The sequence below is a fragment of the Empidonax traillii genome, unplaced genomic scaffold (assembly GCF_003031625.1).
Source record: "Empidonax traillii isolate 1590-97213 ecotype Southwest subspecies unplaced genomic scaffold, ASM303162v1 scaffold39:size2480183, whole genome shotgun sequence".
Lineage (NCBI taxonomy): Eukaryota > Metazoa > Chordata > Aves > Passeriformes > Tyrannidae > Empidonax > Empidonax traillii.
Genome location: NW_020955232.1, coordinates 1,347,804 through 1,374,864, shown reverse-complemented (window position 1 = coordinate 1,374,864; position 27,061 = coordinate 1,347,804). Strand labels below are relative to the sequence as shown.

The following is a 27,061-nucleotide window of genomic DNA, read 5'->3' as shown; positions in this document are numbered from 1 at the left end:
TAGCATATATCTGTAAAAGGATTTGAGAAATTTGGGATATCAATGGAAGTGTGGTAAGCTATTATCAGGGTCAGCATATTGTCCAGTGCTATGCCCAGATGACTCTATAATAAAAGGATGCAGTGGCAGGTATCTAGTTTGTCTCACATACACAAACAAGATCAGGTTGGTTTAACATCTCTCGAAGGATTATTAGAATACTCAATTCAACAAACTCTCTTGGCTCTGAAGAAGAAGCTGGTTGTTGGATGATGCAGTGATTTTTCTTTGGGAGGCATCCCAGAACAAACTGCTCTGAAAGATAACAAAATGTTCAACGTATGGAGACAAAAAATTTCCCAACCTGCTGAAGATATCAAGCTTGATGAATACTTCAGCTCTTACTATTTGTGTACCAGCTTTAGAACGTCTCGAAAACTTTGACTGGATTCCACTTCACCCAAGAATGTTCTCTTCTCTTCTCTAATCCCACTTTTGGAGTTGGGTTTGCAAACATCTCTTCTTTAGATCACAAGGGTATTTAAAAGCACCTGCCCAACATTTGTGCTACAGTATCAGGAGGCTGCAATCAGTGGTAAAGTAAAAGAATCTAAAATTTGCCAACATAACAAGCTAATAGTATCATGCAGTAGTATTGTTGTTAAGTAGGATTTATTTGGGGGACTTTTAAGGAATCTTTACCATAAGAACTGGGCTCTTGCTACTGAAGCGAAACTTTAGGTTGTATTGGAAGAATGTGCTTCTTTGCAGTGCTTTGAAATGCTACTTTTTTTGAAACAAGGGCTTTGCTAGGATAGTTACATTCCACTCTAATTAAATTGGCTTTTTAATAATTGATTAGACTAAGGGAAAAAATTTAATGGAATCACAGAATAGCCAAGGCTGGAAGAGGCCCCTGGAGATGATGCAGGCCCACTCCTGCCCGACAGGCTCAGGCAGAACAGGTTTCCCAGGACTTTGTTAAGTCAGGTTTTGAATATCTCCAAGGCTAGAGGCTCCACAACCTCATAACTCTATTTAATGTTTTCTAGGGACTTTTACTTCACTCACATTGTGCATTCTATGAATTTCAGCTGATCCCCCAGTGAGTTAAATAGTAGTTTTTAGTCAACTAAAACGCTCAGTATAGGAGAAGTTAGACCTTGATTTTCCATTAAAAGTCAACTTCAAATACATTACAAAGGATCTAAAATGAGTATTCTGTTCTACAGGAATGCACAATAGCTTTTGGAGCCATAAGAAATGACTCAATTACTCTGTATTGTTAGTATTATTGTCCCTTTTTGGAGAATTTTCAAAGCAGCATCATATTTTGTGGAGAAGCAGCCAGAAGTTTGCCTGACTTTGCTTTTAAGCTAGGAAGACAAGACACTTGTCTTGTGTGTGTAATCTGTCTCAAATGTTTCTTTGAGAATGCAAGTAGATATTGCTGTAAACAGATCCTGGGTTGGTTAACAATTATGTCGCAGCCTGAAAAGGTAAAGTTAGGTCAGAAGGACAAACAAACACCAGGACTTCCTACAGCATAAGGAGTATGAGCAACCCCCACTGAGTCTGTTTTTAGACTTGATATAAAGCCAAGGCGCTTGGGAATTAGAAGCCAAAGAGCACTTTCTGTCTGTACTACAGAGGATTTAAAAAAACCACATCAGAATCCTGATTTCCCATGATTTGTGTGTGCAAATAACAAACAGCACACTACCCCACAATGATGTAGACAAGCAGTTAGGAGCTCACTTATTTTATTACACAGCTGAGAATATAAGACCACTCAAACTTATACACTACAAAGGTATTAAACCCCCCCCCCCAACAAATCAAGCTTTAACCTAAAGCTGCAGAATTTAATTACAAGGCAACATGAAAACAAATGTTGCTTGCTTTCCAAGGCACAATGGTATAAACATTAAAACTGCAAATGTGATATATTTAGTACAAAAATATAAATCTATAAACTAAACATGTAATCTAAATAACAAAACAGCACATTTCTTCCCATGTATAAACCTTAATTTAAAAAATTCACCTTTACTCTCAGTCATGAAATGTAATACAATAACAATAAAAACTATTCTTTTAGTGACACCTACTATGTCCCTATTATTAAATAAGAGTACTCAGAATATTATAAATTTTGCTGCATTATGCAAGAGAAGTTTGGCTGCTTTTTTTTTTCCTTATAAAACTGTTCCTCACAGACCTGACTCTGCAAAGTCTGATTTTATCCAGAATTTGAAATCCTCCTTGAAAGACTGAGTCCTTGCTTTATTACGTTAATAACTTTGACATTAAATTATTACTTTGTTAAATAATCTTCCTCAATTATAAATAGTGTTAAATTCTTGGAAAAGCATTCCTCCTTTAAACCTTGTATCTGAAAAACTTCCAATGCAAAGTGAATTAAAACATTGTTTTATTGCTAACAAATACAAAGAACTGTTCAAACCGCAAAGAACACAGAATTGTGCCAACTTGACTTTTTAATGAGCCAACAGTGAACTTATAAAGAAAAAAACAATCTATTTTCAGCTCAGCCTTTCTCAAGCAAAAGAAAATATGAAAGTAATGAGGGTCATAGAGATTTCAGATCAGTTCAGTAAAAAGAATCTCAGCAGTGATTCATAAAGCTGATTCCTTGGCTGACTGAATGTGATGTAGTAGTTGATTACAGTAGAGCGGCGTTTGATGCTTATGTACAACCCCTTCGATTTCTCTCACAAGCAGATCTGGATATAAAACGCTTCCTTCCTTTAAAACTTCTGTAAAACAAAAATATGTTTTATAAATCATTAGCTGCTCTGTGTTTCTCTATCCAAGTTCTCTCAAAAGTTGCTGAAACCGAATGTGGAAACTGTTGTTCTACGAGTGGCACAGTGATGACATCCCTGTTCCTCTCTCCCCCATTTGCTGAGGTCTGTATTTTGACATTTATGTTCTCGAACACACTAATAAATTCCAGAGAGCCCATCAAGGGGGCTGGGATATGGTCACATCCTGCAACGGTGGCGCTCTACGCTCCATATCCTGTTTACCATCTGTAAAGTCTCTGGTAGTTCAGCTGCCCTGATATTTCTCCCCTGGTGAACACTGGACAAAACATTACATTCTGCACCCAGGTAAAAGGTCAGATCTCATACCCACTGAAATTCAGAGGAAAGCTCCAGCCTGTCACTTAAAAAGCGTTGTTCAAAATACATATGACTGAAAGTCTTACCTAGGACTGCGTTTTGGAGATTTTGATCGGGGTCATCGAGATGTATCAACAGTTCTTGGTACAGAAACTCAATATGACCTTCCATTGCGGATTTCACATCACTGTCCTTTAAGCACTTAAACCAATTAGCCAAGGTGTGAGCAGCTGCCAGTCGTACATCGCACGAAGCATCATCCAGACGCTTTAAAACCTCTGAAAAGGAGCATATAAATAACCAGACAGCTCTCTGAGCAGGGGAGTTAGCTTTGCATTTGAAAAAAAACATCTTCTGTCACCACTGAAATTATTGTTGCATTTATGACGTATTTCTGTCTTTTGAACATTATGGATGCAAGTATGACATTGTTCTTAAAAGCACATGGTGCATTGTTATTGGATTGTTATGTTGCCAAAAACATTAATAAACATGTTCTAGCTCTCCTAACAAGGTACTATGAAAGTCTATTCATGCATTACACAACTACAGAGTTTAAGTATTTCTATGCTCTATAAAGCACAGTATTTCTATCAAATGTTACTGTTTCAGTGAATGACTGCACTGAAGACTAGTTGAACATGCAAGGTGCAAAGGTATACTTTGACAATTGTCTGATCATGTATTTCTCCAAAATAAAAATGTTTGTTGTTAGATTTCTACTGTGCCATGTAAGAAGGGGTATGAGTCATTAAGATGCTGAGTTTGGGAAAGTCCAAGTTATTTGTATACATAAGAACATAAATTCTGGTACGTATCTGTGCATAGTCTGTACTTCTGATTCATGGTTTAGCATTTAAACTTCATCCTAAGAAGCATTACAGACCCTGGGTCTATTTTACAATACAGCATTCTAGATTAGGGTTTTCTTCTTTGGTTTTTTGGTTGTCTTTTTTTTTTTTTTTTTTTTTTTTTTTTTTTTTAGATAGAACCCCAACCCACTACCTATTCAAGTCTATTTATGGTACACTGAAACAGTTTGCTCTTGGCCCTCAAACACAGCACAGAGAACAATGTGACTTCCATTTATATACTGCAGCACTGTTCTGCTCTCACTATACTTAGCACATTATTTCACAGAGACCAAACTCTGAAGCAATGCAGATGAGGTACTGGCAAGCCCGGCACAGACCGAAATATTGAGTGAAGTTCCACCTAGTGGCCTTAATGGATAACGACGTCGGGAATACTGCTCAGTTCGGCCAAACTTGGGAGTGAGGACGTTTCCAAAGGACATGAACTTGTCTGTAACACCCTTCAGTGAAACGAAAACCTGCCACTAAAAACCTGCTCCAGAGAAGCCTTGCAAGTGCTGTTGGAGTCACACTCAGCAACGCCTGCTGAGTGTTTCATACCTGGAGTTTCTAAAATGTGTCCATGTACTTTATACATTTTATGCACCCTCTCTCAGCAGTTTAAACCACGCCTCAGTCTCTGCAGTATTAAGAAATTAAAATGCCTCTCATACACAAAAATGCTGCTAATGGTATGATTCTGTGCAGTGCTTTTCCCATTTCCTTAGTATCTATACAATTACTCTCCGAGGGAGAACTACCCAAATAGTTAAAATACCCACTAAGAGAACACAGAAATAGCATTAGAATATGCCTATGGGAGTGAGATAAGAAAGGGTGAGAAACGAGTCTACATAAAATCTGCCCCTATTAGTACCTCAAATTGTTTAAAGACTTTTTGCTCTTCATGTGGGATTAAAGCCAGATAACACAGTGACATGCAACAATATTTGTCATTTCCTAGTCTGTGTTAATGCTTTCAGTGCTGCAGTGAGTCTGCAGGTGATGTGGACAACCTGCACAGTAAATCCTAAAGCCATGCAGCAAATCTGCCAACTGCTCCAGCAGGATGCTTTTCACCTTCAAAAGCTGAGCTGACTGTGATGCTTCGCATAAAAAAAGCAAATGTAAGTTTTCAACGTGGAAATCTTGATTTTAAAAAACCAAAAAACAAAACAACCACCACCACCACTAGTCAAGTAAACATTTACACTTACCTGTGTAAGTGTTCTTAAATTTATCTTCATCAAACTGCCTCCCACAGGCTTTTAAAAAAGCATCAACAATACGACAAGCCATCAGTCGAGTAATTTTAGAGTCTTCATCCATGGAAGCAATGATTTGGGGCATTAGCTCATCTTTGACTTTTAAGATCTAAAATTAATAGGAAAAACATAGAAGAATAAGAGCTTTTCAGTCACTGTAATACAATATTCTTAGTGGTTAGAGCAGTTACCATTAACTCTGACAGATACTGGGTTGCTTAGTTTAAAAAGTTAAATATAAAAGTGAAAATCTCAGAAGTTACACAGCTCTATTTTTGCCTCTAAGCTTGCTTGGAAAATGAAAATCCACCAGTCCATCATCCAGCTCATGGATGCTCAGTACACATGCAGATGAGTTTTATGTAACTTGTAAAAGCTTTCAAACTTATTCGCCTGTAAAAACAACAACAACAACAAAACAAAACAAAACAACAACAACAACAACAACAAAACACCACAAAAAAACCCAAACTGTTGCCAGGGTTTAAGAAACCGGAGCTGAGGATGACGCGCCCATACCAGGAGATGGCGCTCCGGCTCTGACAGGGAGCGATGGGATGGGATGGGATGTATTGGGGAAGGGTCGGAATTTCACTTTATTATGAACATTTCGTATCCATTAATGAAAAAATAGCCATTAAGGCATCGATTCAGAAAAAAAAATGTTAAACTGGAATAGTAATCTTGATACCAATGTTTTTGTATGTGTGAACTCAACTAGTTATGTGTTTTTAAGCACCTTTTTCTGATATAAAGGCAATAAAGACTATGAACATTTCATAACATTTTAATTCAATTTACTTTTCAGAAATGCCCTTATATTTAAAATATTTGCAGTGCATTATCTCCACGTGCCATTTTTTTTTGGCAAAGATGCTTCAGAAACCCCCTCAGATTCAATTAATCCTTTATCACTGGTGGGTAACATCTCTCTAAGTGTAGCCCTTGCTAGGTCTCCACTTCAGTTTCTACAGATATTCTTCATTTCCATCTCAACTCCTCCTGCCCTTTCCAGGAGTCTTTTAGATTTTATTTTTTTTTTTCCCCTAAACAGACCTGCGGGCTCCAAGGTAACCAAACAACTTGTCTTTTCCACATGACACAGCAGCACGTCCTGACTTGTTCCAGTGCTGCTGCACAGGCACAGGCTACGGGTTCAATCATATCAAGTGCCCAAACTGTTGTGTTAATAGTGGGCAGTAGTTTGTGCTACAGAACCGATGTTATACTAGAAAAAGTATCTACAAAAATGTGATGCTGGACAGTTCTACAGCTCAGCATATTGCTGGCCTCAGGTCTCCTACCAGGACATAATCATCCCTTCACGGATTGTTTCAGTCATTAATATTCGATTATAATTAATGAATTTTATTATGAAAACCGTCCATCCATCTGAAAATATTACTTACCCTGAGGATTTATTATTTTTTTTCCCTCCCTTGCATTTATTTTGTTTTCCTGCCTAAGATTTCAAAGGACGAGAAAGAGAGAATTTACCTCTTCTGGTGAAAGCATTTCACAGTGGATGAGAGCCCAAAGGCACAATACAGCTGTAGCACGGATGGCAGCTGCTGTTCTTCCAGCATGCCACTGCAGATTAGGAGCCAGGATGTCTTTTATCACAGTCTCAAGGTAGCTAGGGAACAGCCTGAAGCCAAAAATAAGAAAGCAAAATAAAGGTTCATGAGAAAGTGATAAAGAGACTGACAGGATGTAGAAGAGAATGTTCTGTCATAGAAATATAGACAGAAAGGGGGAAAAAAAGAAGACTCTAAAAAAAATAAATAAAATCATATAAGCCAATGTGATTGTAATGTATGTGATAAGATTTTCATAACTTAATTTTTCTGGGTAATATTTAAACAAATACCTAACATTCATGGAAGGGGGAGGCTAGACTTTCTCCCACTTCAGACGATGCCCATGACTCCCTGTTATCTTGGTAAACTACTTACCTTCTCTCTGTCTCACTTGATCTGTCTGTGAAGTGGAGATAACACACCCCGTGTGAGTGCTGTGAGGATTCATTAATATCTGTGAGGCCCTTTGAGACTGTCCAGTGAAAAGTATTTATAATGTCAAAAGAATGACTGCTATTGATGATACCTGAACTCCTGATACTGCAGGGAGCCTACAAAGAATACTTAACTCTCCCTTGGCTCAGAAACTCATCTCCCTCAAGGATGAGAGGTCTGTAGGATTTTCTGATGGTGGCCAGTCCCAATACTAGTTCGTTTTTATCACAAACACAAACTTGTGATGTTTTTGCCGATGCTTCTTCCTCCTCTTCTATTAAATGACTATTATGCTAAAAGTTGCTGTAAGAGTCAGTAATTGTAATAGGCAGGGTTCCCTCATACCCATTTAATTCCAGCTCAAACAATTTTAAACTAAGAGAGAGAGAGAGAGAGAGAGATAGGTCTTAGGCACAAGTTAATTAATACTTTGCTGCATCAAAGAGACATTAGTGCCTCGCTATGGCCAGTAACTCAAGCTCAGGTTATTCACAGCCCTACAAATCAGCTGGCAGCATGCAAACAGATTGTCAAGTGAGAGACTAAATCTACCCTGATTCCTGCCCACTCTGTTCAAACTTCTGCTCAAACTGTGACCACCTGAGTGCCAAACAGCACATCACCACCCTGGTGCTTGCCAGAAAGGGAAGAAGCTCTTGCTGGCTTTTCTATGAGTCCTGCATTTATAGGATGAATAAGTGGCTCCTTTGTATATGTGCCAAGCCACAGGAGGAACAAAACAGGTACATGTTAACAAACTAACTTATCACTTAAAAAAAAAATCCACACAAAAGCAAAACAGAATCATCCAGCAATAAAAAAATTCCATAATAATATTGTATCAATGTCATAAGAAATATAATTGTAGCTACTTCTTTCCTGTAACTGCCTTTTACCCATTGCAAGTAGTCCATGTTGTCTGGGTATAACCTGACTAAAGCACAATAGTTATCTACTGACACACAAACACCTGCAAATCTCTACCTGCAACATGAGGAGAATAGATGCACCTGGCTGCTGCTTTGCCCTGTGGCAAGGGAGCCCTGGGTGTCTGAGGAAGGCAGAGATCCAGCCACTCCTGCTTCCTGTCAGCAGATGGCACTTAAGTAATAACAAGAAATCTGACATCCCATTAGACACATCTACATTTGTAAACCCCTTTAGATCTATTATTTTAAACACATTTTTGAGAATTAATAATGCTCTATTCAAAACATTGCTGGAAAAAAAAATATAACTAATGATCACCATCATTCCAAATTTCCTTTCAGCTCCAAAACTAAAAGCAGCTCTGTGCTATCTGATCAGTAGCTGCTTCTGTTTTTAATAAAACCTTCTGTTAAAATGCAATGAAAAACGATCTGTGAAAACACAAAGGTAAATTCCAATAGCATTATGTTAACCATAATGCTGCGCTGTTTGTGAGAATCTTTGTTCTAGTGCCTTGAAATAGAATCAGTAAAGCAGTATCTGGCAATTATCTGACTCAATCATGTCAGGCTCAAACACAATTACATGACCACACAACTGTGTTTAGCAGAATAACCAAAGGCCTTCCTATCCAAGCTGTTAGAATAATTTTAAGGAGCTAAACAAATTAGTGGCAGCAGTGAAAGCAACAGTGCAACTGCAACTTATTGCTAGTTCCCAACACTATCTCTCATTACCATTAAGATGTATTTTTGCTGTTGGTGATGCAATTAAATTCTCTCTCTTTCCATTTTCAGATCTTATTGTTGTAAATCTGTGTAACTTAATTCTAAAAGTGAGTCATTTCTATGAAAGTAAACAAGTAATCTACTGACAACAAAGACATTTCTTATAGGAGTAGGGAATTTAATATTGCACCCTGAAAATATAGAAACAAGTAACAGCACACTTCACACTGAAGCTTTCAGTTCAAAAGGTAGGAAGGCTACAGTGGAGAAAGTCCAGACTTGAATTTATTTATATATTTTTAAAAATTACTGCACTCCACCCTTCTAATGATTGTTAAAAAATACAGCAAGTAAAATATGCTGCAGAAGATGGTGGGAAAGTCTTATTTTCTCCAAGACATGCCAACATGGGCATGGTTATAAGGGTTAAATAACTACCACGGTCATTACTTCTTAATGCCCCTGTAGTGTTCAAATAGCTGTGTGAAATCAGACGCCCCTCACCCCTGAGAATTGATGGTTTCACTTGCTTTCTGGAACAACTGTGATAAAACAGTAAAAAGTTTTAACCGCATCTGGGGGTCCTTGTTTGGCTGAAGACACGTCTTCAGAATGGGAATGAAGTCATCGAGAGCTTCACCTATGGCAGGACCTAGAAAACAAACAGCTAAAGGTTATTTCAGACTACTAATAAGTTCTATTTAGGTGTTTAACATGCGAGTGCATTAAAATTTGTAATACATCTGGTATTAAAATAGTATTTAGCTTTCCACTCTTGCATGGCAGCTGTTAAAGTATCTGTGTTACATCATTTTTGCCTAGTCTAAGGCTAGGCAAAAAATTTTGGTTTCATTACACTTAATGAAAAATTACACTGAATCTGGTATGACCCTGACACCCCTCTCCATACAACATTAATTATACTTTTTTTCTTCTTTCAAGTTTTTCCACGTGCAGCATTCAAGGAAAGGTGTTCATGACTCCTGGAGGCACAGGAAAGGGCATGTTTGAAAAGATCAGCTTCAAACCTCGGCTAATAGAATTAGTGCAGCACCATTCTTTCTCCACGTCTAAGTAATGCTTATTTGCATTTTACAAGAGAATCTAAAATATGATGAATTTTAGGAGCTATTTGAAATAAAAATATTTTCTAAATTAATTATTTAGTTTGTCAATATTTTCCCATCTACGATGAATTCTGTTTTCACCTCTAAAAATAAACAAACAGAACTCTATGCTTTTATCCCAACATTTTCAGAAATTATTTTCCTGAAACTGAAGGAAGTTTGTGTCTTTCTCCTTGATATTTATTAACACCTGCATGGTTTTAAAGAGGAAGAGTACACAGAAACTGTACACATGCTCTCTTCTGTATGCTTCTAGCTGTAGAATGCTCTTTCTGCTCTGTTTTTGCAATAAACTACTCTAGGAACTTCTTCAGCTTTGCATCCCTGAGATGCACATTCCATTCAACTCCAGTCACTCAGAAAATGTTCCCAGAAGGAGACACAACACTGGCATTTCTGATGACAAGAATATTCCTCACACATGGAATGGACAGATTGAAGTATTCAAGATTCCAAAACAAGTTCAATAGCATTTAATAATTTCTGGAAATTTAATGTTTAAAATAATAATGACAAACACCCAAATCTTCACTGTCTAGACTGAAGCAATAGAGGGTGTTGAACTGCAGTTTGCTAAATGTCTGTGCCAACAAATAGGTCTTTATTTTCACAGCATTTATTCAAAATACACCGCTTCATGTGAGTTCTGAGACATTCACAAATACTAAGCTGATAACAGCAAATTCAACAGATGGAAAATAAACAGAATAAACTAGATTGCTAATTTCAGTTTAAGCATACGTTCCTGGAAAACAGTAAAAACTGAGAAATGAGTAAAGCTGATTAAACTGATTAAAAACAACATTATGCGTGGGAATGAAAAGAAAGAAAAAAAAATAGCTCTAGGAGCTGCTGTGTCAGACAGAAAACACAGACAATAGCATATTACCAGTGTTGGGTGCAAGCCAAAATGTTTGCCCAGACGTTTGATGATTTATTTAGCATTAAGGAAAACAGAGACAACTGTCTAGAAGTCCCTCAGTCATGGAAATGGGAGTACAAATATATAGAAAAGTTGGCTTCTCAGATCTTGCGCTGAAGAAACTTTTTGTTCTTTCCACAGATGAAAACCAGAAAAAGTGCTTATGCTGGTTGCTGCACAAACCAACAAGTGGGTGCTTCACATGGGTTTGATGAGGATTTTTTTGTGATTCAAGGATTAAATTAATAAGATAGAGTCCTTTAAAACACACCTGTCCCCATTTAACTATCTGCAGCAGCCACAATGATACTTCATCTGTAGTTGAAATGACTGTTTGACATGCCCTGTTCAACCAACACAAAGGGAAAAAACAAATCAACAGGACTTTCCATTCTAATAATCTTCAAATGTGTGTCTAGGTGAGAAGAGCTGCCTGTCACCACATCCTTTGCTGTAGCTGCAACCCGGAGAGCTGTGTCAGGGAATGTTCACTGTGCAGGGCTGAAGGCATGTGAAATGTGCACCAAAGTGTTTCACTCATCTCTACACAGCCACGTGTTAAAGAACAGCGAGGAAGTGTTTGTCACAGAAAGTTTAGTATCCTTTGAAAGCCTAGTGAATGGATGGAAAAAATAGATACATTTTTGGGCATATAAGCTATATCAGTTTAATGCTACCTATTTCATTCACCTGGAAGTGCACTTTTCTGTAAGTGCTTTTAACAGGCTCCTTGCAGCCAAGGAGTCTTCTGGAATATGAGCTGCTTCAACATTTGTTTTGCTTTCCATCATGTTCTTGTGAAGTTTCTGAGCATTAAACTGTTCGTTACAAAACACAAGCTGGCTGCAGGCTATGGAGATTGAGACTTGATTTTTTTTTTTTTTTTTAGGACTACTAAGTAAGTGGTACCTGAATGGGTTGCGATGACCTCTAACTGTAACACTTCTGGAGAGTAGCAGCTCCACCCATCACACGACACTGAAACCCACTCTATGAGCTGAATTATGTGCTGCTTGTAGAGACAATGAAAACTATCCAGTTGCTGCACTTCTGCTAATGAAGACATTGTTTTCTCCACCTGTTAAACCAGAGACAGGATACTTTAAATGAAACAATGTTAATAAAAAAACCCCAAACTTTTTAAACTCGTAAGAACAGAAGGGACACAAGAAGATTTTCATTGCTTCTACTTAAACAATCAAGACTGATATTTAATGTCTGCCTATACTCCATCCATTAACTTTTATTTGAAGTGAAACATTTGTACTGATTTCAAAATGAAATCATGAGGAACACAGCAACCTAACAGCAAAATGAAAGACTTTCTAATCCGTGTGCAGACCTATCCAAAAACTAATCACATCATAAAAAAGGCTCTTGGTGCTTATAAAGATGCAGGGATTTTTCTCCTTAATTTAAGAATGATTTAAAACAGGGAATTTCTCACAAGCCCATCTAGCAGGCTATGGCAGCTTCCAAAAACTATTGCTGTTGCAGGTCAGAGAAGACCTGGCATTTCCCCTCTCCCCCTTCCTCCCCCCAGTTGAATTATGCAAGACACTCTCTCTTTACAGTAGCTGGGCAGGATCATTCTGAAATTCTCATCTTCTGTTGCTTATAAGAACCAAAACTCACTGTTACATCGGAAATATCTTCCTTATATTTACAGTTAGGCTATTCCATGAGACATGCAAATAAAACATGTACAAATGAAACACGTAAAAAGAACTACTAAATGAATTCCAGACATGATCACGATGCTTGGCAAGGAAGCCTATAGATTTTCTTAATTGCTTGCAGCACATGTATTTCAAAGGAAAGGAAAATTTGCTTTTACAGTTCCTGAAGGCATCTACCAGAAGCATAAAATTTCTCCAAGCAAGAGATTAAAAGCATGCTGGAAGCAGCATCTATAGTCTCAGTGATTTCAGTAGACAGGGAAGCAATGATGAGGAGCAAGACACCGTTAGGAACCCCACTAAGGAATAACATGTGCTGCCAGCACGGCCAGTTCCAGCAGGGAAAGATGTAGTGCAGAGCTCTGAGTGACATCATTTGACTCTCATTGCTTCAGTAGAACTACAAATTGTACTCATAGTTTTAATATTTTTAAGCTGAACTCAACCACACAAGTTAGCTGGAACATGTCTAGGACCTTTAGACTCTTACAGACTAATCACTTGCCAGACAAAGATGTTTTTATGGAAGTACCAGATGTGGAGAAAATAAATGAGAATTCTAGGAAAAAAAGTATATAAATCAGGATTTGCTAAGGACAAAGGTTACTCTTAAGGCAGGTTTGCCTGCCTCAAGCACAATAGATTTCTCCTTTCTGGAAGCATTCTGCCAGCCAGCCAAAACAACTCAGATAAATGAATATTTTACATATAAGTTATTTGTAAATTAATTGGTACATTTTACAGAATGTGTCAAGACAGAAACTGTTCCCCATTATTAATCCCACCCTAATGCACAAAGATTTTTTCCAGTGAACAAGAGATACAAAATAATACATTGTTCACTTATGATCTAAAATAAACTTGCAGTGGTTTCAATTAAAAAGAGAGAATAAATCAAATATGCTTGTAGACTGATGCATATCTTCTCATTAAGAAGGATGTTACAGTAAAATAAAATAAATAGCAAACGTGAGTTTCCTTCCCTTATTTGAAAGTTTAATGACACATTATTTTCATACTACTATTTAAAGTGTGCCAAAAGAAGAGCCAAGATAACACTGGTGATGAAACAAAACCTTATCTTTAGGTCAGCAGTTAAACCACTGACAAGCTCAAATCATGTTTAACAGACTCACAACTGAAATGGGTCTCTTTGGGGCTGTAAAACCACCTTCCTGCTCGTGCCACTGCTGTGCTCAGTTGGTGGTCTTGGCCCGTTTCCTCAGCCCCAAGCAACCAGAAACGTGATGGACACAAAGCAAAGTGGCCAAAAATCAGGTAAGACGTGAGTGTTCACCATCAGGTCACATCAGCTGTGATCTCCACTATCTCAGTCATCTCCTGTCCCCTTGCAGTAAAGCCTGAATTGAAGTTCTATGATGCTAATTTTTGGATAATTTATGTTTATACTCAAAATCTTTTGATCCTGAATATAGATTTCTTTTCCGAACAACAAATTCATACTTGTACAGCAGCTGTAATGCTTTTGTTCTGGATGTTCTTAAGCTATTTTAACAGGGACTTCTTGCCTCCTGCAAGATGTAAAGCTCACTTTGAAGTTTCAGAACAGTCAGTAACTGGAGGAAAAAAAATAAAATTCAAGCCATATTTGTCTTTGTGGCACTTTTGAAATATTGCAATTATGTAATCTCACTGCCAGATTTTCTATGTGTCTTGCTGGAAGAAAGGCTAATGAGAAAAAAGATTCTTATCCAAAGTCTTGTCAACTTAAAAAATCATCTGCAACTGCAGGAACATCTTAAATCTTCAATAATCTTGGGAGATTAACTTTTCCATATATGAAAATTAGGATTTATTGCTATGAAACTGCATTCTCTGTAGGAGTATGCAGTATAAGGTTTTTAATGGACCTTGCTGACTTTATAGTCCACTGCAGGGATAAACAGACAAGATACCACAAAACATTCCAGATCCATCTGTCCCAGCCTTACTTGGACAGATTTTTTTGTCTCAAAAAAGCCCCAAGCAAACAAACAAAATCTCCAACCCCTTCAAAATCCCACTCTTGCACTGGCTCTCCATTAGACAGATCGTCACCCCAACCCTCTTTGACCTGTGAAGTCTTTTCAATACTTGTTTCAAGCTTTGTTCTACTTTATTTCATCCAGAATAGCTTATGCCTCCTTGGAGGCAGCCTGTCAGCTCTGGGGCCATAAATACTGATTCTACACAGGCCGTTGGAATACCATGCCTGGGAGCAAGAGAAAAGGAAGTAGAATAGTCACTGCATTTAAGGCGTGTGTTTGAAAAAAGACAACTGGGATAGGTCATAATTGTCCTGCACAAGGATGGCTCGCTGATTTATATGATATTTAGCTCGGGGAAGAAAGAGGAAGAGAGAAATAAGGGGGTGAGATAATGTTAAGCCAAGAAAGCTCATCTATTATCTGGGCATGTACAGCTGTCCTTGATTTTAAAGCATTCCTGCGACATTTAAACTTTTGTTTCTGGTGGGAAGGTAAAAAGGTCAACTACTGTAAAGTCAGCCTGATCTCTGGCTAAAGATTAAAAAATTACTACAAACCCATCACTTTTTTAATGCTAGTAGTGCTCTGGATCTCTAGGTGAATGGTTCCTTAAAAGACAGAAAGCAAAAGCGAGTTTTTGCCTGTGTATAACCAAATATTCACTGGCCAATGACTTATATTCCAAATCGTAAACCCAATCCCAATCTTAATTCTGTTATTAACCATATACAGTCTGTACAGTGAGAAAAGCACAATCTGGGACCATCCACAAAGTGTCTCAATAGTAAAAGTCATAAACACAACAGAATATTAAACCAGCTCATAGTTTACCTTTTCTTTGAGGTCCTGAGAGGATGGTATTGCCATTATGGTCACCAAAACTTTCATTAGCTGCAAGCTAATTTCTTTGCAGTCTTCCTGGCACACTTCAATCAGTGCTTGCACGCAACAAAGCAACTGCTCCACGTAAAAGGCCTGATTTTTAAGAAAAGCATACAGTGATTATGTTTTGTTTGAAAATATAACATTCTTTTTAAGAGATGGGAAATGACAGTAATAAAATCTGAGCACTGTATAATCCCTACATTGGTAACATATTGATAATTTCTTGTTAGCTTTTCTGACTATGAGCATTCTGCTTTTTATAGAATACAATATAATCTTCCTCCCACACTGTCTGTTTGTATTTACCTTGTCCTGTTAGTAAAATAAATGACCCTGCTCTTAATCACACAATGGTTCCACTGGTGAATGGTGAATAAAAACATCAAAGCATTTTGAAGTGCTTGCTGATAGTACTTTCTCTTTCTGAAGTGCAATTTGTTAATTAATAACGTATTTGTTACAACTCTTTGAAATATTATTCCATGTTTGACTATTTTGGATGAACAGTGACAGTTAAATACATAAACCAAGAAAACCTGAGCGTTTGCTTTTATCTCAGCCAATTTATCTCATTTGATTCAACATAATTCACGTTATCTTGATCCAACTGATACCAGTTGAAGTCAATACTGTTGTCAGTTAGTTTGCCATGACTCCTATGATGAAGTGCATCAGACATTCATGGAGCTGTCAGTGAATAGAAGGGGCTATTGTTACAGATTTACTTCCAAAAAATAAATCAAGTCTAGGAATAGGTTAGCTATAAATGTTATTAATCTCATGGACATGGTCAATCCTTAGCTAAACAGTGTCTGTGAGGCATTCACTGGCTAAAATAGAGAAAGATTGTTTTCCAAGACTAAAGGCTAGAACAATTCCCCCAAACCTTCAGCTGCAGATGGATCTGACTCCTGCAGCTAATGCCAAATGGAAGTGGTAAGCTTAAACCTCATAGCAATTTTGCAGATATACTTCAGGGAGCTGTTTTTTGAACAATCAGGTTACAGTGCTTCCACTTATATGAGTTCCTAATCATCACAGGCTTCATGGAGATTAAGGTTAATTCCTGCATCGCTGGTACATATTCCATTAGGGAAGAAACCTAATGAGGGAAGAACTTCAAACATATATCTTACATTGGCTCAAAAAGACAATTAGGCCAGATTCAGTCTGCACACATGAATAACTGTTTTAAGGGGAAGCCTGCATCTGACATGAAATCAGAGTTTCTGAAGGCACAGCACTGGCCCTTTTTTGGTCATCTTAACAGCAGAAGTCTAACAAACTTCTGGTGGAATGAAAGCCAGGATTTCATTTGTGGGGAAAATTATAGGGATTCCTCTTGTGCATCTCTAAGAGATCTATTTCTACATTTAAATAAGTGAAGGGAAAAAAAGTCTTGCAGGTTCAAAAATCTCCATTCCACGCTGAAGAGAATCTCTCACCTCCTTATACAGCAATTGATGAATATTCTTCATACGCTAAAATAAAAATGATCTTCAGGCTCAGCCATTAATTAAGGATACACTTAGAAGTAAATTTCTAATTAATCAAGATCTTCCTTCTAGATTCAAGAGAAGGAACCAGGCCCTAAAGTTTACACAGTGTGCTCCTAAATGTACTCATAATGTACTGGTACCTTCCTTTTTTAAATGGGAATTAAGAATACAAAACAAAAATAAGATGACATTAAGAGGGAATCTTTCTTGAGAAACCTGACATGCCAATTACAATGGACTGTGAAAAATCTTCAGTCATTTTTACTGATGAGGATTGAAATATATGATCTTGTTCGGATCGTGAATACAAGGAATTTCAAAACATGGGTTAAACTCTGCCTCAGGATCAGCCAAGGTAGCCCTCTGTTAGTACAGTACTTATTAAACAGCTGCTTCTCTCCCTGCCATGCCTCTTCATTTTCCTACCACTATATGAAGCCTTTCACAGCAGTTCTCAAGCTTGAGCCCACATCTGCTGAGAGGATGGACTGTTAGGAAGCTCTTGGAAACAGCAGCTTTGCCCAGGAAACCACAACATGGCCCAGGGAGGACAGGGAAGCTCCTGTTTTGTCTCAGACACACATCCACAACTATATCCTGAGATAGGGTGGGGTAGGTGTGCAAGGGACAGATAAGAGTGGGAGCATTTAGGGAGAACAAGAGGAAAAATAAGTTGGTCAAAACCTGTGGCCTGCTGTGTGTTTTCCAGCTTTCCTCACCTCTTCAGATCGCTGACAAACTCCAGGTTGCGACAATGTGTTGCCAAGCTGGGCCACGTGAGGCTGCAAGATTTCTTTTGGGCTCCCTCGAATCACTGCAGCCAGAACCATCACACAGGAGGGTTTGGGTGTCTGCTCAAAGGCCGAGGTGATTAACCTCAAAGACACCTTAGGGCTGACAAACGTTCCAATCAGTTCTGCTGCTTTCACACTCTGAAAAAGGAACAGGAAAACTTGAGGATTTTCCTGAAAACACAAAGACTATGCGACATATCGTGGGCTTTTTCTTTTTATGATTCCAGCTGTTACTTTAAATGCTCCTGCAGTTGCCTTGTAGGCCTTTTCCACTCGCTCAGTAATGATTATACGCATGAAGAAATTTTCTTGACGTGTTCAGTAAGCACATAATAAGGCATGCAAGCACCCTTCTCATCAGACAAACTTGCATGAGAAAGCAGTGCACAGAAATGAAATGTACAACTTTCAGTGGAATAAAGTTTCTGGTTTAGTGTTGCAGAGTTAATGGTTTAGCGTTTTGTCCTCCAAAAGCTGTTCCAAGGCTTACTCTTAGTGGACCCACCCCCCATCTATTAAAAGCTGTAACTATAAAAACCTGAAAGAGGAATTTTTTGTTATTGTACTATACCTTGAAGCTGATATTACAGATCTGGTTTGGTGTGGAAGCAGTGCCATGGGGGAACTGCCTACTGCTTTCAATTCTTACTTCTTCAACTGAAAAGGCCTAAATTATTATTTATTCCCCATAGTACTGGCACCCTTTGATGCCATCCCTGCCTTGCAGACATATCAGAATGTTATATTCCACGTGAAATGCCACATCAGAACTTACTGCCTGACACCCAATGTTTACAATCACGTGCACAACAAACAAAATACAATCAACTACTGCACCACTACCTGTGCAACAGCAAAACTTCTTCCTAACCTGTGTGTTTAATGGTTGGCTCATTCCTCCAAAGCTTCTCTCTCTTTGTATATTATTTTTAGTCTGGTGATTTAGCCATGGATTTTTAATTGGACCTAATTAATACTTGAATCATGCTAAATTTTTTAGTCTCAACGGAAGAACACAGCCATGGGTTCTGTAGTTGAAATCTGCACTATTTATAGCTGTTCCCTTTCACAAAGACTCAAAAGAGTTGTAACATACTCCATGTAGATGTGAACCCTGCCCTCCTCCTCATTTGCTATACAGAAAAAGACTTTACTGCTCTGAAAACGGGACAGTACAATTAAACAGTTCAAAAATATGAGTTGATACATTTGCAGGGATCAATTTATTCATTTCAACAGGGGAAAAAGGAAAAAAAAAAGAAACAAAGGATAAAAGACCATCTGGTCTTTTGTACATCTCATTTGGTATTACTAGGCTGGAAAAAGAGATGGATATTTTCCAAGTTGGTGGCTGAAATGGGTTCTACAGTAACAAACTATAGAGGATGTTATCACAGTACCCTGGGAAGCAGCACCACTAAGAGATAAAAGGCATTCACAGACACAAGTTGCTGAACCCTATGTTTAGGCACAAAGAAAAGTACAATTAAATACTGAAATCATCTCCTAATTGGGAATAAATCTCTTGGAAGCACCTGCAAGAAGATCAGTGGTGGAATTCCAAGAAAGAGACAAGTATGGTCAATAAAAGGCAAGGGAAAACTATGTGCTGCTTGAACACGTACTTTTGAATTTAGAACTACCGCAATAAGCAGACAACAGGAAATTTGGTCAGGACAGCAGGGTCACTTGGATTTCTTCTCCTAATTATTTAAGTTTTCTTGTAGCCCAACTCACAGCAAGAACCTAAAGAAAAGCCTGATTTAAAGGTTGGCCATTTGGTTGGACTACCTGCATCCAGTAAGGAGAACACATTCTTCCAATATCCCAAAGCAATAAAATTTGTAGCTTTAAAGTAAGTTACATGGATTTTTATTTTTTTGTTGTGTGGAAATAGGAACAGAAGATTTTATCCTAAAATTGTAAAAACATTTGTACCACCTGTCTTTCTGTTGCTAAATTTATCTAATGTCTTCAACTACATCTGTTTTACCGATTTGATGATCAAAGTGTTGAAAGCATTAACTGTTAGAAAAAATGAAACTAATTGTTCCTCACAAATCACCAGCATTTTCCAAGCATTAAGTCAAGGATTCAAAAACTGAATATGGGTATCACATGGAATAAACATACCTCAATATACAGTTGGATTATGGAGCAGGGGGAGATAAGTGAAATTAACTTGAAAGGGCATGACCTGCACATTTCTTTTACATTGAATTTATTACCTCAAGGCTTTTATACTTTAATCCACTGCTTATGATTTTTAGAGAGGTCATTATGAATGCTTCATGGAGTTGGCATATGAACTAAAGTTTGAATACCTTCACTATTGGTCTTCTACATTTATTTTAACACACTAGGTAAGTACAACGTTCATGTGTTTTTAACACCCATAAAAACCTGAGCCTGATCCTTCAGCAATTCCCAGTGACCTATGGCAAGGTCAGACTCAGGGCTATAAAGGACAGAGTCTTTATTCAGTGTACAACAGCTTCTGTGAGAGACTAAACTTACATTTTTAACCACTTCACTCTCTTCATCCAAGCACGACTGGTACAGAGTTCTAAGCAGCAGCTCCATGTGCTGTGTGATGTGATCCTCTGCATGCAGCAGTAATGTGTACAGGAGCTGGGATGCTTTTACTCTTGTGCTCACAACCCAGTCTGTCATATCATGACAGAGACCTGGAAGGATTTTGGAGAGGTTTCTTGACACAAGTTCCCGACAACCTAGTCCTGGTCGAGTTACTACAAGAAAGAAAGAAAGAAAAACAAAGCAAAAGGAAATATCAAAGGGAAAGCCAATGCAAATTAATCCTTAGGAAAGTTTAGAAGTTCCAAGGTAAGAGCTCTGGGTATCTGCTTCAGCACAGAACAAAATATTCCAAATGCTTCTAAGGAATTTACCTGTGCAAGTTGCATTTCTTTAATATATACTGCAGAATTTAAACTCCACACAGCTCTTTGAAAAGTTATGTATTTATTACTGGATGGTGATTTAGATTTCATGTTTTAAAATCTTTCCAGAAGAGAAAGAGAAGTTAATGTGTGACATTATCCACTTTGGAAAACACAGCTTAACAATTTCAATTTTTATAGCAACACAAATGTCTTTATAAAAAACAAACTGAAACACACAGAGGTGAACAAAAGAAAGACTTTTGCATGCAAATGTGGTATCACTGAGTTAAATATAATTTGGAGTGGGAAAGAAAGGTAAAAGTCACAAATAGAGGACATGAACTGCAATGAAACAGACAATGTCAATTGTGCCCTCTAAAGGAAAAGGTTAAAAGTGTATCTGGCAAATTGAAAGCAGAAAGGGCACCAACTATGGCTTGTACAGGTTCTGTGTAATAGATCAGGCCAACAAATTCATAGTATTTTAAAAATCACAGCTATTATATGATCCCTTTTCTAAGGCCTTTTCAGGAAAAGCAGCTCATTGATGTGCCTCTTCAATCTCTCAAAAATTAAATAACACATTTAAATTGGTAAGAAAGATTATACAGGAGCTGGGGGTGGGGGAAGGAAAACTGACTAAAGTAAATGCTCTGAAGACTACAAAAGGTTTATAAATGCTTATGAACAGGGAAAAAAGTAAAATTCAAGCATCAGGATGTGAATTGCTGCTTCTTTTGTCAATGGAGGATAACAATTTGGATTATGAAAACTGACAACGAATAGCAAAAGGTCAAATAAAGAAATCAACCTGAGACAGCAAATACAGACTGTGCATCCTATTCGACCCCAGGCAGAATTTTGTTTGAAGAATTCGGACCATTCTTTATCAGCAATTCCTTCATTTCAGATGTTCAAATGCAGGTATTTATCCCTGTAGCTACTCCTGTCAAAGACTTCCCTGCTATAAACTGTCGGCACCTGTATCCTAAGGCAATGACTGCTGTGGCTCAGTGGGGGGGTTCAGTTGTGGGGGGATGACACCAGGTATGGGGTCTAACTCTGGTCTTCCTCTGACCTGCAGGATCTGTCACTGTGAGATCAAAGCAGGGGGGCTCCTGTGTCAGGTCCATTAGTCTGACAGTTGGACAGTTCAGTAAAATGTACCTTTAACTCACAGTTGCAAAAAATATTCCAGTACATTCAATAAGTCGGAAGAAAGCGCAACAAAGTATTAAAATACATATTATCATGTTAAAAAAAAAAAATCCAACACTAACCTCCCTTCCAAAATCAAAACCAACCAACAAAAAAACCCCAACCAAACTCAAATGTTTGTGGAGAGCAAACAGAGGAAGGAGACATATCATAAAAATCCTCCATATACAGTCTGTGGTAGGACACCACAAATTATTAGTTGAAACTAAGGTATGTTAGTGGTTCTGATAAAGTTTTGTGTCTGTAAGATTAAGCAGCCAATCATTCTTTCCCCTGATTTTTCTTCTCTCTTGTCACATAAAGCCTGTTCATAAGACATTCAATTTGGAACTAAAGATAATCAGGAAGAAATGATATCTTAAAGTCACCATTATCTTGGGACTCAAGTCCAAAATTACTGGGTTATTTCTTCAAAATATTCTTTAGTTACATGTGTACATATATACACATACACATGTCACATTCAAGCCTTAAATGCATCATTCTACCAAGAAAATTCAATTAAATGTGGGGCTGGAATGTTGCCCAGATTCATGAAGCATATTTATTGTGCTAACAAGATTATTTTGGAAAGCATATATCATTTTATTATGGAGTAATTGAGAGATGCCACTCCAAAAAGCCCCAACAAAACAGCATACACACACACAAAGCCCAACACACACCTAGAGAAAACTGACCAAGACATAACACTGTCAGCTGCACAAATGGCAATCCCTGTTTCAAGGACAAGGATACTAAGGCTTTTATGACCTTCGCTATATCATGGTCATTGCCAAACAAGTGACTGGAGCTCAGACACTCAACTTCATCACTTTACGTATGTTAAAAGATTCTCTGACTGCCAGAAAAAGAAGTATGTTTCTGCCATCACCAGTGGAAGTAAAAGCATTCTTCAGAATTTACAAACCCCTGAGGTAAAATTATATATAAAATAAGGAGGAAAGAGAAAAAGTTAGAAAGGATGACAGATCAACTTGCCTGTCTTCAAAGCTAAACAGTTCTGTCAAACCAGTCACCATTATGAAGCGCTTCCCCTTTCATTCAAGCATTACTGACTAAAACAACTTTGAAGAAAAAAAAAAAAAGTGTAATTTCAAAGAAGAAAGAACTCCGGAACCCACTGTCATGGAAAGGATTTTGCTGCCGGGTATTCTGTGATGTGATTGTCACGTAGGCACAAGTCAAGCATGAACCTGTTCTTTCACACCAGAAGAGTTTTTGTTCTGTTAAGTATGAGTGCAGAAATCAATAAATGAGCCAGTTAAACCCTCTCTCTCACCAACTCCCATGTGCATATTTTTAAACATTAACTTCATGAACCCCAGACAGGAAACAAGCTTCAAGCTACTGCAAACACAATGTTTTAAAGCCACCTATAAATCATACAGTACTAAAAAGTAATCTACCCATTCTGCATATCTTGATGGTTTTTTGTGTATAATAAAGGAAATTACTCTGTTCCCACATTCTTCATGTACGCTGGCAGACTGGTAGCATCCCAGTATCTCACAGAGAAGTCTGAAATAATTTCACTGAAAATTTTTCTTCCACATCAATTATGTGGATCATTAATGCTGTGATCAGTTCTCATTATTCAAGGACTTCCTTTCCAGTCATCTCTGTGCCCACTGCATACGTGGCTGCTGGCTGATGTAGAACTTTCTGCTGTTTCTGCACCACTGCTCTACCTGTTTTTCATCATAGGCATTTTCCCTTTCTCTTTCTCCAAAATGCATTTCTTGGTTAATGGAAAAAAAAATGTAGTTATTTAATGAACATTTTAGAAATTTAAACTAAATATAAATAATTTAAATAATTGTATACACATAAATACTATATATTTTTAATAGGTGCCACCCCATACATTTTGTGTATGAATATTACACATCCTGCTCATCTGTTATCACTGCACTGCAGCTCTTGGAGATAATCCAGGAGGCAGAAACCATTTTCACTGCAACACTTACCTCCTTTGGGATAATGAGATGGTGAAAGACTAAAATCCATCTTATCCTTCAAATCTTCTTCATTCTCCTTCTCCCACTGCAAGCCTACCTTTTCCCAGTAAGTCCAAGCCAGTTTCCTAGATAAAAAATAAGAGTTTTATACCATCATGCCCCACCCAATAAAAACATTTTAAAATTAGACTTCTAGAAAAGCTGACTACTTAAATTCCTCTGGAAGGATGGGAAGCATTCCTGCCATTTAACTGAGTCACATTAAGAAGAGAGTTTATACTTCTTTAGTACTCAGTGGACAGAGATTTTCTCTCCCAAGGGATAAATCTGTCTCTGTCTCTCTCACACTCACTTGGATACAGCAAAAAAGGACAATATAACAAAAGTTATTGAAGATAATGCTAACATTTTGGGTTTAAGAGAAACAAACAAACAAACAAAAGTGGGGGTTTTGTCTTCCCAGCAAGACATCTGCGAACACAGGAACACTTCTGTGTGTGACATCTATTTGAGGGGGGGGAAAAAAAAAGAAGAAAGTAAGAAGAAAGTTGCACTTACTCATTTTCAGGAATTTCATCACTAAAGCTGCCAAGTAACAAAGGGATAAGCTTGTGAAAATATGAATATCTATCTCGTAGGTGCAACAACCATTCTCCAATGACAGTTGTTACAGCGTGCCGTACCTACAGGGACACAAAAAGACTATTTCATATTTGTCAGGAAAAAAAACAGAAGAAAATTAAAATAGTATTTGCTTTCTATATGGTAAAGCACATCAACACTCTCAGAAGAAATTAGAAGAACACAAGATTTCCTCACTTGCAGGAAGCATCTTAAGTAACACCCAAGGTGTCACACTCCCTTGCTTTCTCACACTGCCTCAATCACTCTGAGACTGCTGCACAAAAGCACAACTCTGACAGGAAGACAAGATACAGACCTAATTCAGAAAACTAAACTCGTGGTTAATATCCTCCTGAGAATGTAAGACATGTACATTTCTCTGGGATTTGTACCTTTCCAAGCATATCCTGAGAAGACTTCCTCTGTTCACTGCAAAGGAATGATTAATTTTAAAATTACTGCCTCAGCTGCATCTTATGAAGGCACCATACTGTGTTTGTTAAGTATCTGAAAAGGCCACAGAATCAAGGCCCAGAGAGATGTGACAGAGAATTTAAGACAGAATTTAAGGCACCCATCAAAACAAAAAGGTGCCTACAATCTTCAACACCCTGCAGAATTAGGCAGCAGCTGAACAGGCAGACGAACAGGTCACCAGCCTTGGGTTTGGACAGTTTACAGCTGATGAAACTTGTATGGGAAATTGTCCTGGTTTCAGCTGGGACAAAGTTCATCTTCTTCTTAGTAGCTGGTACAGTGCTGTTTTTTTGGAATAGTATGAGAATGATGCTGATAACACACTGATGTTTAGCTGTTGCTAAGCAGAGTTTAATCTAAATCAAGGACTTTTTGGTGTCTCAAGCTCTGCACAAACAGCTGGAGGGAGCAATGTCAGGACAGGTGACTTGAACTGGGAGTGAGTGAGGGGCTGTGTGATATTTATTTTCTGGCTGGGATTTAACCACAACAGACATATTTACTTAACTGAATGAGTGAAAGTGGAGAACTGGGGGAGGAGGGAGGGAAGCACAAAAAAAAACACTCACCCTGAAACAGATTTAAAATAAATCCAGATTAAAGAAAGAAGAGAAGCACACCTTGGGAATCTCATCAAACAATCTCTGGGCCAGATGAGACAGAACATCATCCACAGACTTTCCATTCCCGAACTGTATCACTGCTCCAGTAGCCTGAATCACATCAACACGAACTCTGTAGTGCTGGTGTGAAATCGTCTGCATTAAAGGTTTTATCAGAGATTCTGACTGCATGTGGAAGTGCTCTGTTAGGACAGAAACACAGAAACGTCAACCGTGTGAGCTGTCACAGTGAGTGGCCTCCCTGTCGGTGGCAGGGGAGTGGAATTGGATGATCTTTAAGGTCCCTTCCTTAAATCACCATTCTGTGATTCTAAGTAGCAGGGACACATCCATGCTACCCACTCACTGCCAGCACCAGCAGGACATGATGACATTTTGGGTGGACTAATGCATTTGGGTGGTGGATTAACGTTGTCCTGTGATTCTGTGTCTTTATGCGGGTGACAGTCCTGGAGTAACATAATTTCTGTAACACTACGAAAAGCAGTCTGACTAATGTTGCTGCATTTGAGTAGCAGGCGGATTTAACTCTACACTGTATCAGAGCTGGACTAACTCCTCCTCCCGCTGTCACCCAACGTGTAACAGCTCAGCCTCCACTCCTAGCGCGGCTCTTCTCCAGCAGACCCTCCAAATCGCCACAAAGCACACCAGTGAAGGGTGTGTGCGACTTCTCATCGCTCTCCCTCTCTCCCTGTCCCCTCCTCGTCCCCATCCCCCGGGATTCTCAGGCTCGCACCATCCCACCGCTCCCCCCGTGCCCGTCCCTGAGCCCCACCTGGCATGGCCTGGGCACAGGCCACCGCACACCTGCAGCTCTCCCGCCTGACCTCGGCATAGTGGTCGAGGAGGGTGGCCTGGAGGACGCGGACGATGTCCCCGAGGTAGGGGGCCGCGGCGGGGCCGCAGCGCCGAAGGAGGAGGTGCAGAAGCTGGACGAGGCCGAGCCGCAGCTCCTCGCTGGGCTCGGCGGACGGCGGCGGGCACAGCCGCTGCGCCAGCGCCGGCAGCAGCACGGGCAGCGCCTCGCAGGGCCGCTCGCCGCGGCTGAGCCCGTCCTGGAGCAGCTGCAGGGCGAGCTCCCGGCACCGCTCGGCCGCGTCCCCCGCCAGGCACCGGGACAGCGGCCGCAGCAGCCGCGCCGCGAACACCTCCTGCAGCACCGCGCCGGGCACCGCCCGGCCCCGCAGCTCGGCGCCGATGGCCTCCAGCGCCCGCAGCCGCGCCGCCCGCCCGCAGTCGGGCTGCTGCAGGAGACTGAGGGACCGCGACAGGGCCTGGCACAGCTCGGCCCCCTCGGCCCCCTCGGCCGCCACGGCCACCGCCATGTTCCGGCTCCGCGGGGGGGCGGCCGCGTCGCCAGGGACGCGCGGGGCGTTTGCGACTGCGGGAGCGCGCTTTACGGCAGCGCGGGCACTGCGGGGGGGGTACTGGGACAGGC

At 39.3% G+C, this 27,061-nt stretch overlaps 1 protein-coding gene across 1 annotated transcript; it reads right to left on the bottom strand.

The window, feature by feature from the left end:
- Positions 1 to 1,725: 1,725 nt before the first annotated feature.
- On the bottom strand, positions 1,726 to 26,975 carry DNAAF5 (dynein axonemal assembly factor 5). The gene is made up of 13 exons (XM_027878190.1): positions 26,399 to 26,975; positions 25,618 to 25,802; positions 24,455 to 24,579; positions 23,906 to 24,021; positions 20,332 to 20,564; positions 17,740 to 17,952; positions 15,468 to 15,611; positions 11,879 to 12,047; positions 9,425 to 9,572; positions 6,745 to 6,895; positions 5,200 to 5,356; positions 3,215 to 3,406; positions 1,726 to 2,759 (listed from the first exon to the last, which is right to left on the bottom strand). Exons 1-13 carry the CDS (start codon positions 26,946 to 26,948, stop codon positions 2,620 to 2,622), a joined length of 2,523 nt encoding a protein of 840 aa, XP_027733991.1. The 5' UTR covers positions 26,949 to 26,975; the 3' UTR covers positions 1,726 to 2,619.
- Between the last annotated feature and the right edge of the window lie 86 nt (positions 26,976 to 27,061).

Coding starts and splice junctions, on each gene's coding strand:
- DNAAF5 (XM_027878190.1), bottom strand. CDS start 26,948: ATGGCGGTGGCCGTGGCGGCCGAGGGGGCCGAGGGGGCCGAGCTGTGC. Junction 15,612..17,739: donor TTTGTCAGCGATCTGAAGAG/GTGAGGAAAGCT, acceptor CTTAAAAATCAG/GCCTTTTACGTGGAGCAGTT. Junction 5,357..6,744: donor AAATGCTTTCACCAGAAGAG/GTAAATTCTCTC, acceptor TATTAATTTTAG/ATCTTAAAAGTCAAAGATGA.